The sequence below is a fragment of the Colletes gigas genome, unplaced genomic scaffold (assembly GCF_013123115.1).
Source record: "Colletes gigas isolate AHSC1104 unplaced genomic scaffold, ASM1312311v1 Colletes_gigas_Sc00001, whole genome shotgun sequence".
NCBI classification, from domain to species: domain Eukaryota; kingdom Metazoa; phylum Arthropoda; class Insecta; order Hymenoptera; family Colletidae; genus Colletes; species Colletes gigas.
In genome coordinates, this window is record NW_025106630.1 from 352,139 (window position 1) to 367,324 (window position 15,186).

The 15,186-nt window shown below is 34.7% G+C and overlaps 1 protein-coding gene across 3 annotated transcripts in view; it reads left to right on the forward strand.

Moving 5' to 3' along the window:
- The window catches only part of LOC122404937 (1-phosphatidylinositol 4,5-bisphosphate phosphodiesterase epsilon-1-like), a 231,231-nt gene that overhangs the window by 156,481 nt on the left and 59,564 nt on the right, over nucleotides 1-15,186 (forward strand). For all 3 annotated transcript variants that reach the window (XM_043409383.1, XM_043409544.1, XM_043409459.1), the window contains exon 8: nucleotides 7,995-8,190. In XM_043409383.1, coding sequence (XP_043265318.1) covers nucleotides 7,995-8,190 — 196 coding nt within the window. The remainder of the gene's footprint in view (nucleotides 1-7,994; nucleotides 8,191-15,186) is intronic.

The window sequence follows — 15,186 nt, forward strand, 5'->3', positions numbered from 1 at the left end:
TTGGAGGTTCCTCAATGGCCGTATCCTAATTTATCAAGTAAAAATGTCTTGAAGGCCTAATCCTCAAAAATAGCGGAGAAGTCACGTCCGTATCATAAACCTCGCGATGTTAAGGTTCCTTTAGAATCCTTAACAGCTTCAAAGTCAGGCAAATTAACTACGGACTATTTCAAGACCTGGTTAAGAGAGATTTACTTCGCAAATACTGGGGCCGCAATAGTTCTAATTCTTGATTCCTGGAGTGGTCACTGTAAGAAGACGGTGAACGAAGTTACTTCCGAGGGTAAAAATGTAAAACTTTTTATAATACCAAAAGGTGGAACAAAGTATGTTCAACCACTGGATGTTTACGGTTTCCGCACTTGGAAAAATTTCGTCCGCCGATTTTCCGATATAGTTCTCGTTTTAAATCACGACATTTATCTCCACGCTAGGAATAATATAATTAAACTTCAATCTCTGGTCCACAATCAATTTTCATCGCCAAGGTTCCAAAATTTTATTAAATACTCCTGGTATAAATCCGGATATATAGATGAAAAGCCAAATGCATTCCAGAATCCTGTTGAGTACTGCTATTCTGTTGAAAATGAGCCAACATGTCATATTTGCGGTGACGTGGCAATAATTAAATGCGCATGGTGTAAGAAATCTTTATATTTCAAACATTTTTTCGTCGAGTACCACTATTGTCGGAACTATATAGAATAATTGTTATACACACTGCATATATTTATAATTTATAAATCGCTCCACCTTTGCCACGATGTCATAGGTGGGCAATAAAAATAATTAATCCTTTCGTTGCTGTTAAGAAACTTGTTACTGTTATTATTACTCGCTACTTATTACTGTATAATTTAGTGCAAGCCTACAGTGCTTCATTAAAATCAAAGTTAGAACGGCTACTACCATAATGAATGTGCGCGCAAGATGTAAATCATCAAAATCTGCAAAACTGTAAGAGGCAATTTTAAAAAATCGCATACCAATGGATTTGGAATAAAATGCTCGTCATTTTTTGTCATTATGAAAATTTCAATAAAATGAAAAATTAAGTTAATAAATTTTTTTTTGTTATAAACAAATTGTATTTTTTTAAATTTTTTAACACCATGTTATTGTACATAAGAAACCATTAACCTCGCCCATTAACAATTTTTTTGTATCTCTTTCCGTTTTCGAAATAGCCGTTTCGAGCCAAAACTTCAAGGGGTGGTTTCACCCCTTAAACTCGAGTTACCGCAGCTAAAAAAAAATACGTGTCGATTATTTTTGGCTGCTTTATAAGTGTACAAAGTTTCATCAAAATCGAAGCCGGACCGTTCGCGATGGTTCCTTGTTAGTACCACAATATTTTAATACTTTATTATGAACTTTCATTGCGTGAGACTTGGGTCCAGCTTTCTGAATAAAGTTTATTTTTTATCACGTACTAGACTTTAGTTCCAACATCTAACGACAGTAAATGGATGAAAGGAGTTGAATATTTGACCAGTGAGACCCGTATTTATTTCAGAACCATATTTCTTGACTCCCAGTACGTTGGACGTTGAATGGAGATCGCTGAAGTTACACTCAATTAACCCTTTGCACTCCAAGTATGCCTTCCAGGCACAGACAATGTCTGGCGATCTACTCCAAGTATGCCTCTCAGACATACGAAAGAGGAAAGTTACGAGGAAACATTGCGAATCTGAAGATTCGAAAAAATTTATTTAAATTATATGCAAGTAACATGATTTTTCAATCCACACAACTTACGACGAAATCAAATTGGAATCGTTGGCAGCCTGCTACGCGAAACAATCAAAACGTAAAGCTATAAATTCTGCGAAAGAAACAATCATTAAATGTCAAATAATAGTTTAATTAGGGCATAACGTTAGTATTTGAGTGGTAAAATGTAGGAAGGGAGTAACGAAACAGTTTTAACGAATTTTAGGTGAGAATCCAATCTTGATCAGATATATCAACGTGACATTTGGAACCTATCAGAGCCTCGAATCTATCGAGATTTTACACGTGATAAATTTATTTAACCTCCTTTCTAATTTCCGGAAGAAATTTTGATTCGAGCTTTTGATACGAACCTATCCACACGTAGGATATTTCAAATTCTGGAATAGCTTAATTGATTAAAATAAATTGCACAGTTATTTTTGTCCACGATTAAAATAGCTTAACAAGTTTCTCCATTTTTAATTAAAGAAAACGGTCGTTTTCAACGCAAAGAGAATTTTTCGCTGTAAATATTTATTCCCAAATACGTAGAAAGGTTAGGAAAACAACCCTTAAAATGAAATAATATACTTTTCGCTGGAGATTTTTGCTCTAGGTACATTTAAACAGATAAATTTATTAGCTTGGAATCAGAGATGGCAAAATTCTTGATAAACAACATTTTACCATTTATATAGAAATATTTGACAGTAAACAAGTAAATCATTAAGTGGCGACATTATTCTTGTCAATTATTGGAATGAAATTTTCCGTTATAAATTATTTTTTATTCGTGAGTCTTTTATTCGTAAAATAATACAGAGACTGCATTTTCAAGAGTTCATTGGACTTTTTTATAAATTATTTATATTCGTACATCATTCCTTAAGAAACCAAGCTGCAGTATGTGAAACATTAGTGTCATACATATATGTATGGGCGCGACGGTCGACGTGTTAATGCAATTTAAATGTTTCCATCATTTTCCAATCAATAGACACAGTATCGTACGTTAGACAATTTTCTCGAACGCAGTCAAACGCAGGGACTACGGGGCTCAAAAGTCCGCTGTATTTTTGAGCCCGTATGCATTATTGAACGCGGCGGGTTGTCTTCCCTTATTTCTGTTTCTTACCCTCAAACACGCGGTATTTCGTGGCGGAGGGACGCTCTTGGAAAATTTCTTCATCGGCCGTAGCACCGTTTTCCATCGAGTTTTCCGCTTCGCTGACTGTGCGAATTTCTAAAATCATATTGCACTTTAATCGTATTACTTTGGGAAAAGTTCGACGTAACTGTCTCCCCTTCACGTAGATGTGTGCTCGAAGTAGAAAGATAACTTCCACGAAAAGTAATAGAAATTTTATGTTCGGTGGACATTGGCCAACATTTCTATGCATTAAAAGATATTTGAAGATGATAAATAATTGATTGCTGAGTCGACTTAAGATGTCATTGGTGGAAATTGAATTCCTGGGTTTCTGTAAAGAAAAGGAGCTGTGAATCTTCTGCACAATACGGTTTCTGAGTAGTTCTTTTTAAAAATTTTGTATAATATTGTATTCATTTTTTTTTTTTTAGATTTTTCAACCTGATTACAATAATTCTAGTTTTTCAATAATTTGACGTTGTATATTATTATTTATATTTTATTTTTGATACATTTAGAATAGTATCGAAGCCTGCTAAAATGTGATACAAATATTGGTCATTATTTATTATAAACATTGATATCAAATACATGCTGCATACAATTAATACGTATCGATATTTCCGTGGAGGTATCACGAGATACATTTTTATTTGGTATCAATAGTATCGATGCGATATTAGCCCGATTACTCACATATAGATAGTGTAATTCTATCCTCTTTTGCTCCCACTAAAATCTAATTTCGAGAATGGTTTCGCTCAACCCCGAGCATATTTGGTAACCTCTTCAAATTAACTGGACAAATCTGTCCCACGCGGTTACCAGTTAAATGCCATCGCAATTATAGCTCAATTAGTTAGTAGCATAATTAAGAAATTGAGGAATGGTCGAACGATAATCGTGTATAATACATGGTAAATTGAGATAGACAGTAGAACAAACAAAATGCACCAATTCTGTCTCGGTTTAGCATATTTCACACCAGGCTTGGGCACTTTTCATTTGAAATAAAATAACAAATAGCAGTTTAAAATAATTATTTCAAATACGTTATTTATTATAAATAAATTGTTGTGCCTTTGCAACCTTTAAGTTTAAGGAATATTAAATTTTAAAAGTACAAGAATGTTTGTAGAATAAATTAGGTTATAAAAGTCTGTATAATAATTAGGTAAATAAATAATTTCATGAATAGTTTTGAAATGAATAATAGTCAATGGGAAGGTGTAAAATTTTGGAAACATACATCATATCTCTAAAACAAGCATAAAATATAACAAGATAAGAATATCGAATGAAGCCAAGGTTGGATCGTAATTCTGATAAAATCCGTCCATAGGATTTTCTAATTTACGCGAGATGAGACATAAGAATTTATGGTTACGGTGATATGTATTCCAGAGGGGAGAATAATGATCTAGATGCGGAAAAACTAGCGTAAAGTATGAAATACTGACAAGGAAAGTTTCAGACGTGGCCCTCGCCAATTTTAATAAAATTTGACAGCATAAGACATCCGTGTCTACAATAAAAATAACCATAATTATAGTCGTAGACGGTTGGCCAATTTTAAGAAAAGTAAATATTTTAGACAAAGTTATAGTTGCAGCGTAACAGTAAATTCATAAAGCCAGCGGATATAGAGTCACACCTTTCATAAACAATCACAGCTTTGTTTATAACCTACTGCCCCTAAGGCGGCTATTTAATTAGTAAATTCACTTAAAATCTGCATGGCCCTCCAAATCCAGTCGCTCTATGACTTTACTACCTGCAATAACATCGACAACCGGTGCTAGATGTTTTATGATCAGACTCAGGTACCGCGCGAAACATCTGGGCACCAAGCGATGGCCCGAGCCCGTAGCCTTCTCGCGGAAAAACCCGGACCCGCAAAAATTATTAAAAATCACCGTTACATGCCGCTTCCCACCGACCAACTTCGCCGCCAAAATGATTGGCCGGCGTATTTATAATACAAAACCAATCAGCGACTAATACTTCCTCCCATGGTCTTGGGTACGCCCATGGCGAGGTTAGCTCTTTGGGCGTCCTTGGCCCAGAGAGCAGATTGAGTCAAAGTATCAAACAAGCAACACTGAGAAGAAACCGAACACGAGCCAGCAGAGCGAAGACTTCATCTGGCGGATATCTTATATTGGAGCCTCCAAACGTATCCCCCTAAACAGTCGCACAAAATTAAGTTGGCGTGCTAATGAGCAAAACAGTTATATTAATCGACATTTTATGGAGAATTCTACTTGATAATTCTTAGCTATGGACAACTATTTTACTTGTATTTTATAGAGAATACGTACATAATCATTGAGAAAACAACTGTTACAAATATAAAAGTTACCACGAAACAGTTTTTCATACAATTAATATAAAATGAAACAACTTTGGGTATATAGCGTCAAAGTAAATTGCAAAATAAACATAGAAGATAGCATAAATTGTAATGAATGATATATTCATTGGATAGAGGATGAAATGCCCTTTAAAACGAGCATTCGTACAAGCCGATAGCGTAATTAGTTCCGGAGATATGACGATTTTGGTTTCAAGTCGATGCAGTGGCTAGTTCGGGAGATATAAGGGATCGAAGCGTTTGTTTACATTTCATTGACGCGAGATCAATGACCGTACGTGCTCGTAGTAAACAGAAATACTACGACTTCCTGGTCACGTGACTGTCTCGACATACGCACGAGAGAGAGCTCCGTCTGACGCGTTAGATAGTGGAAATGAAAAAATTACACTTTCCTTTATATGACGATATCTCCAAAACGGATGGTCGGACCGACAGAAACCAAAAACCATTTCGAAGAGGAAGCCTTGCCGCTTCTAACAGTGGCTCAATAATGGGTAAAACACTAGTAGCTTCAGAACTGCACGCGTTTAAAATTTTAGTATTTTTAATACGTATTACGCGAACAGACAAGACACTTCTGAATTAATTCTGAACAATTGAAAATCTGCAAGAATTTCACGTAACAAAACCAGACAGTAAAAAATAGATCTAAGTAAATTAAGAAAAAACGATCAAGTCAAAATAACACAAATATTAATAGGACACGCTAAACTCATTCACATCCAATAAAAAAGGAAGAAACATATTATATTAGTAGAGGAAAATATAAAATTAAAAATAACACGTGCAAGAAACTCAAATTGAAAATATAATGATACTTATCAGTTTTTCAAAGGACATCAATACATATATAACGTGACCTAAAATAAGAATAACTAAATAAAATAAAAATAAATTCGAGTAAACACGTTTGCATGCGCGATATACTGTGGCAGATATGCTCTTTACGTTTCGTTTGCCTTAATCAAATGGATTTTTGTTTCCTTCAAAGACCGGAAGATCTGCGAGCAGACCCGCGCCAGCAAATACGGTTCCGTTCGAATGAAATTACTTTTACGACGTGTTGTGGAAAACTGAATGAAAAAATTCCATTTTAAAGCACACTTAGAAGCCAGCGTTTGCGTAAAGTTCAACTAAATGCGCATCGTTGGGGGAACGGTTCGACATTAAAGGTGCAAACGGATGCTTCCCAGCGATCATTCTTGCGAACGGTTCAGCCGCCGCGTCAAATCATTACATCCGCGCTCGAGAATTCACCGGCTTCTTCCCCGTCATTAAAAGCCCCGGATTTTTTTTTTTACATGTTTGCCGAGGGAACAAAGTTCGCCTTCAACGGCACCCCCGTGCTCGATCCGCGATGGAATGTTTGAATAAAGTACTTTTTATTACCGGGCACTGTAAAACCAGCAACCCTTGCAACCGCAAACGTGAAAATAAAACCCCGACGCTCGAGCATCGTCTTAGACTCGGCCATTGTTCTCAATGACCGTGCCTTACGCTATGCAATTTATACACTATCTGTATACGTTTCGGCGCTTCGGTTTCGTGAACTATACATATACGATGAACCGCATAGTTGAAATTTTACGTTCACCGTGAAACTGTTACCCATTACATCGCTGAGTATCTGGCTCATCTTAAACAATGAGGAATGCTACTCGAAATAAATTAATGCTTAAAGCCAGTTACGTAATATTGTCGGGTAAAGTCATATTAATGGCGCGTTGTTCGCGTTCCGATATTATTAAAGGGCCTTCGAAATTAAAATTTGTTTAATCGATTCCTAATGCATCTTGGCGTCTTTATTTTACGAATAATATTGAAAATTAAATTTATTTTGTGCTCGGTTCGAATATACTGTTTTTAATTTCATGTACTTCAAAATAAAGTAAAAGATAATTCGATACGAGAATTAATAAATTGTCGTCGACCACGCGTTGGAAAACTGTGCTACAAAGTTTGAAAAAGTAGGATTCAGTTACGAAGTTTTAATGTCTGAGGGAAATATACCAGATTTATATGTTTTATACCAGAATTCGAATAAACTTGAAAGCAAATTTATTTTATTCCTAACATAAATATTCGTTGCAATAATAATTATTGAAATTAATGGAAATAATATCGAAAACAAACTACAGTAATATTAAGAAAATAACAGTTACATTAAAAAAATTATAATAAAATTAAATGTTCCGTAAATTTTCATCTAGAAAATCTACTACGCCTCCATATTAGAAATTTGTATAAAAAGCTGTATACTCTTCTGGTATCCATTGCTTCATTAGATCAAATTCAGGAGCACATTGGTATCTTTTTCTTTTGCATTCTAAGTAAGGTTTCCTATTTGACCTATAGAACAACATTTATTTCATTTGCAATCGACCATTTAAAAAACTGAAATAAATTAGACACGAATGAATAGACGAGAATTTAATTGATGTCTACGCCTCCATATTCGAAATTTGTATAACAACCTTTATATTTTTCTGATATCCATTGCCTCATTAAATCAAATTCGGGAGCATATTGATATCTTTTCCTTTTGCATTCTAATTGTAAGTAAGGTTTCCTATTTGACCTATAGAATAACGTTTATTTCATTTGCAATCGACTATTTAAAAAACTGAAATAAATTAGACACGAATGAATAGTCTTGAGTTTGTTTGACGTCGAAAGTAACAGACTTGAAGTTACCCTGACCGTCAGATACAAATACGTTCAACAAAGTGAAATATTTTGTTTCAGGTCCAACAAGCTAAAGCCGTTTTGGCACAGCGTGAACGATTCAATACCAGTTTTGGAAAACCTCTCCTCCGCCCTGTTGTCCCCCCAATACGACCTCGCTCTTGCTCGAGCTTTAGCGATGCCAGAATGTCCTGTGATACCGTTCTTCGGGGCCTTCCTGCGGGAATTGCGGGAAGTTATCGCGTCCGAGTCCAAGGTAAGTCATTAAATTTTATTTCTCTGTAATCACTAGAGCTCCGTCAAGCGATTGCTATCCCGAAGTGTGCTGGCCGAGCCTTGAAACTTTTGCATGGATCATCGTGGGAATTCTAGCAACCAGTCGAAGTTTCAAAGTCAAAACAAAGCGTCGTTTAGCCTCCGTAACGTCGTGCCGTACGTTCTGAACATTAGAAATTAACCGTTCAAATAACGCGCGTAGCAGCGGGGACGAACTTTTTCCTTAAATATTTACTCGAGGCAACGAAAAAATCGAGCAAATTTCGATGGATCGGTTTCGCTTGCAATACAAACAAAAAATAAACGATATCTTGCGAGAAAAAAAAATTAATCGAAACAAGGGAGACGTAAAACAAATATTTTTCCTATGGGACTTTGTTTACGGCCAAATTAAGTTTGAAAATTCGTGTACACGCGCCCGACCGAATACGTGCAATGTTTTATTCAAATAATAGATGACGAATCCAAACAACGTATAGAGATTTATTCATGATGTTCGTTCGATCGGTTAAGCTTCGATCCGTTCAACGTGAAATACAATTTCAGTTTATAATTGAAATTCTAATTTTCATTCAACGCGATACGAACAAAAAAGTTACGCGCTTTTTATTCGTAGAAAATTTTATTGTTGAAAATTTTTTGTCGAAATTTTTGTTGAAAATTTTGCACGGATTTTTGTATTCCACCGTGTCTTGAAAACGCGTTTCTCTGTCGTTGCAATAATTAAGAGTATCTTCGTTAAAAATGATACTATATTAAATGGTAATAAAATAAAATAAAACGTTCCACATTCGCGCGTATCGTGCAACGAAATCCTCTATCGCACAAATTGGATGTTCCAAAATATTTAGACAAGCTCTCCTGTTTCGTTTTATATCCTGGATTTGGCTTATACGCCGCAGAAAATACAGTACTGTGGTTTTAGAATATTGTTCAGAGCAGCACAGTAGTTTCAGAATACTGTACAGAGGTGACAGTACCAAATGGAACCCTGTTTATTATTGTTCGTACGGTGCTCCATTGCATATTCTTCGAACCATTTCTGAAAGCTTGCAACTACGTATAATTTAAAACAGCATGGTCGTCGGAATTATTTTAGGACAGGATGACTTTTCATGGAAAGAAAACAAATACAAAATAAAGAATAACATTTTTTTATTCGAGAAAATCGACTCTGAATATTCACAGGGACATAAGGAAAAGGGATTTGAAGGTAGAAAACAGAAAACTTGATCCAAGTATTTAATCGATGGCTAATTATCGCATAATAATAAATTCGTAATTAACGAAAGATAAAAACGACCACTAGTTTACTATTATTTTCATTAAGAGAGCAAGGTTGTGTCGTTTGGTGCCAGAAGCAGAGTGCACGTTTGCCTGTTAGAGCTGGTATTTTATACTCTAAAAGCAGGCTAATGGTTACTGTGCTTTGCCCAAGTCTAGGAACAAACCCACCGTAGAGTGAGAAAATATCATTGTAGTCTTAACGACTCCGGTTTACTGCGACCAGATGACGGTTGAAACGGTTAACCACGTCGAGGATTCGAGTCTGGCGGTGGAAATTCAATATTTTTGCTTGAAAATTTTCCAAGCAAATCAAGAATATTGTGGTTTCGATCGCTTTGAGACTGTCTTGGCGCTGAAATTGGTCGTCTTGAAAGTCTTGAATGTTTTGTATGTTGTAGAGCGTCACCAAGGTCTTGACTGAGTTGGAAACGATTCAACTTTTAACAACAGTTATCGTTATCTAACTAAATTACAAGACAAAGTTTTAAATGCAATTTTCTATTTAGATTCGTTATGCATCTTTTCTACACCTTCCTCGCCGAGGTTCATAATACACTGTAACAGTGCTTTTCAACCCTTTTAGAGCGCGACCCAAATTGCATAGTGGATTATTCTCAGCGTCCCATAATTCTTAATAAAAATGTCAAACTCTATGAATGGATTCTTGATATTATTACAAAGTGTCGCGTTTTAATGTATGAAAAGTGGTATTTGAAGAATATTCACGTTCTGTTTTAATCAATTACCGAAAGTATGATTTGGTAAATAATTTTAATAATTTGTTTGTTTTTGGTGAAAACGTAAAACCCATGGATAATTCTTCTGGTCCATAAAGTACGACATAAATTTACGAACCAGAAGAATCATCCATTTCAAAGGTTTTACGTTTTCATAAATTTCTAAATTTATCGCTCTAAGAGAAGAATCATTCATTTTATGTGTCAGTTGTTTGAGAACGATAATCTATTGACAGGGTGAATTAAAATTTAATTTTTGTTTAAAATATTTTCGATGTAAGACAGACGTCGAAGATGCAGTTGATGAATTTCTTGATTCTGGAAGTATAGATTTGTTCACAAAAGGATTAAATTGCTAATTGAACTCAGTGGAGATAATCTCGATGGATAAAGTTCCGTTTTAACGGAATCGTAGAAAGTGAAATGTGTGCAACAAAGTAACAATAAAGATCAGTGATCCACGTGATGATACTATCCGACGTGTCACTGTTTTCCTATCATTTATTCAAACCTATCGTATAACGGGTAGGTGGGGCACAAAGGGAGAAAGAGAGGAGCCGTGAGATCGAATGATTTTACAGTGAAGTACACGTACGATTTGGCAACCGGCCAAGGAAGTTCTTCGATAAAATCCGTACATTCTCCGTGTCTCTGACGAAAGCGTCGAACCATGGAATACGAGCAGCGAACGAGGCCAAAGGTTGCCTGGAGATACGAAAGCTACTCAAATCACCAACCCTTTCCTTTCGTTTGACTACTCTAAAACGAAAAAACAGCGATACGGGCTACTAGCTGGATCATTGAAATCAGAAGATATGCGTGCGCTAGACGTTTTGCGATTTGATACTGTTCTCTAACAACGCGCCAGAAAAAAATTACATACAAATGCATTTCGAAACGTGTTCTATAAAATAATACATCGATATTGTTGATAGAGTAACAAACTGTTAAAAATGTTATTGAGCTTTTGTTAGACTTCTAAATGAAATATTGAACCTATAAATAGTTTCTAAACGTTTATATTTATTGTAAAGGAGAGTTTGAAACTTGGTCTTGCAGTTGTTAATCAGTGTTAACTAAAATAGCGTCCAAATCGTTTCTCTTCAAAATTATATGAATTTTTAGGCTCTATTTTTTGTTATATATATTTTGGCAGATATATTCTTGGCATTGATAGTGGCATGAATTCAAAGATTAAAAAATCTGCTTTTTTATAGAACTGATATACTGGTCGTGATATTTGGTTAAATTGATTGTTGAATGTAATGGAGATAGAAATATGCCATTTTACGTGATAAAAGTGTTATGCTAACGGAGCTTATTTATGGAATAAAAACAAAATTTATATTTTGTGCCACTATTAATACCATAACTACCTTTTAAACTTTAAATAATTCGAAAGAATATTAAAGTATATTACAAGTATTAAATTCTATGATTAATCAATTTAGCAGATTAGAAGGTAAAATACAACAAAATTTCATCTAGCTCCATAGGAGTCATAGGAAACTCACGAACTACTAGACTGTGAATTTTGCGTTAAGATAAAATAATCTAATTACAAGGAAACTTCTACTATTATTCAAAATTGTCTATGATCCTCCTGAGGAATCATGATTCATAATTTAAGAAGCTCCGGTGTTAAACAGATAGCGTTTCGTTCTTGTTTGATTATTCGATGAAAATATCGTGCCTGAGAACCTGAGGTTCCACCAGTCTGAAATCTCCAATGTATGAATAATTCAAATATATAATTATCACCTAGTAAAATATTCAACCGTAACCATAAATTCACTGACAAATCGTGGCGCTGATAGAGAATTTGTCCTGAAATATTCGCTCGTCGACGACACTTTTCTCATTTTCTGTTAATGGCTAATAGCAGCACGGAAATTATTCGCGTGTAAAACGTACGGACGCTAATTTGACAATTTTTAATCTTGAATGTACGACGTATCTCTCTGGATAATGTACGAATAAATATTTCATCAAAATTAATATTTTGAAAATAACCCGAGTATTCGCATGTCGAGTAACATCTTTTTAATTAATTTCAGATTTCCAAATTTAAAATTCATACGATATTTACTTACACTTTCTCTTCAATATAAAAACAAATTTTGTTAACAGATTTAGAAAATGTGAATCTATAAATTAGTTGTATTAATATTGTTATGTAGAAGACAAAAGTATTTTCCAAGCATTTCTTTCATTTTTTATTATTATCAACTACTCCAATTTCATTCTCAGTATTCATACAATACGTCTCAGTAATTACGATACAAATAGCAAGTTATAAATATAGAATACAATTTTTAAAAATAATGCTTCATTTTCGAGATAATTAAATTTGAAAATTTGAAATTTGTATTCGAACGAGTTATTTGGATTTTCAGATGAATTCTTGTTGGTTGAAATATTTGTTGATCCAGGTGAATAAAATGTAATTTAACGTTAAGTCTGTAAATGGATACTGTCGCGATTAATCCCTCGATTACTCAGGCCTATAAAAATGTAAAATTGGTCTCACCTTGAGAAGATGGAGCGGACGAGGACGGAAAATGAAGCAGAAATATATAGAGCGATAAGGTTAGGGGTTTCTATCGGCCTCCAGCAGCAATGACGGTTGTAGGCCGGCGGAAACTACTTGCTCTTGTCGCTAACGATCGACGCCTCGAAAAACTCTGAGCACGCTGGACTTATGGCTTCCACGAATACTTTAATGAGCTTCATTCAAGTAATGAACAGGTATTTGTTTCGCTGGTACGCTCCTACTCGCCCTATCCGTGGAATACTTGTTGAATGGAGCAGCGAAAAGTGTTTATAAGTTCTCTTATCAGCATCTAGAACGAAAACAATTTTTGTAACTTCGAAAACACAAAGAAACATCAGAGTATTAATTTATTCAAATTGTCTTCATTTTTACAATTCTTTGTATTTTTTTTTAATTTCATGTTCATTCCTCTTTTATCATTTTTATACGAGGTTACTGTTTATTTTTCATTTCAAAAGTCGAACTCTTGTTTCCTTTTAATTTTAAAGCGACTCTTTGAACCTTTTAGTTCCGACTTGTTAACTTTTGGCTGCCATAATCGAGTCATTATACTCCATTAGTAAACTTTGATTATCTATTAATATTTATCAATCAAATTCTTGTACTCTCGTCTGAAACTGATTTAAAAATTAAAGTCGAGACTTTGTAGCCTTGTATTGTGTAAATTTTTAATATCGGTAGAACACTATTCGTCGATCAATGTTAGTTCAGTATTTTATGATTCACATAATATTTCTCTAATTCTGGTAATTTTTCTTAGTAAATGTAATAATAGTTGAAGACGCAAAAAAGGAATTAATTGAGATTTGTACAAATTAATTATGAATGTTCCTAAAACACTTAACTTTTACAGTTTGTTCCAGAAATACAATACTTTATCGCGTAAAACACCACTACGTCTAATTATACGAAGATTTCACAGCGTTCTATATCGTCGGTGTGTATACGAGAGCTTAGCCAAACAGTTTCCATTTATCGAAATGCACAGAATATGCTTAATTAAATCTGGAGATAGACGTATAAATTCTAAACTATAGTTCACACGTGGACTGACTGGCACGCGGTAATAATCTTGATTTCGGTTAACGGCATAACTTCCGAATTTGGCGCTCTGTCCAATAGGAGAAGATTCCCCACAATGCCGGGGCACAATCACGATACACGCGAAACATATAAATTTATAATAGAAAGTTATACAAAGCAAACAGGAACGAGACGAACGAAAATCACTCGAACAATGGAATTCGCTTATAGCCAAAGTCAGTCGGCAGAATAATCATGACCCAGATTCCGAAAAACGTATGCATTGTATGAACAAATTACGTCTTTCGACTTCTGGGACCTCGATTGTATCGCAAAATTTTTAATCACTTCCAGCAACATACTTTCGTATTCTAAACTACTCAATTTTTTCGTGTTTAAAAAAAAAAATTAAATTTCGATTCGTTGTGTACTCAAGCCCACTATATGTTTTAATATATTTACGAAAGTATCATTCGATTAACACTAGAACTACCGAAATGGTTAAAATGACCTATTCGTAATTTCTAATAAAAATTGTAGAAAATTTACTCGACTGAATTCTTGAAAATATATTTAAGTTGGTTGTTCTAGTCTTAAAAATATCTGTGAGGAGTAGACTTTTAATTCTCAAAAAACTACAGAATGCACTTAATATGTAAAAATATAAAAAGTACTTAAAGTAAAATACGAATTATTATATTTAGGGGTTGAGACCTAACCCAACCCTCAACAAAGTTCCCATTTTATTAATTCTGTTAATAAAAATACGAATTAGCATAAAGATTCGCAGTCTAGTGATGAGTTTAATTAAGTTTTTGAATTGATGGAATTCAAAGTGCAACAAGCACGTGGTAAATATTAAGCCGCGTAACCTCGTCGCGAATAGAAACTTCCGTTTGGACGAGGTTCCTAGCTGCATCATTTGTCGGTATTTTGCCGTCGCATCAAAGGATGTTGCGCATCGAAATTATGCCCGTCGAATGAAAGAGCCGAAATATGCATTGGTCCTTTCTGCATACGTCTTTCCTCCACTGAAAAGCCTTTCAGCTCACGTGTTTAAATTACTACCGAGAATTTTATGTGCGTAGAATGTGGAGCGGATTAAGAAGCCCCGGAGGGAACTCTCAAAGGTAAATCTGAGTATTTATTACACGGAAGTGTAATAAGAAGTCACATTCGTTCCGCTAAAGACACGAAAAACGCGTATTACCACAAAATGTAAATGGATTAGAAACTTCGCTAGTATTATATACTCTTTTCGTTCGTATTACAATCTTTATTTATTAGGCCTTTATAGCACGTAAGTTGCGTAGCACTAATGTTATTTAACAGAGAATTTTTCATTCGTTTATATACGAACAGTTTCATATTTTGT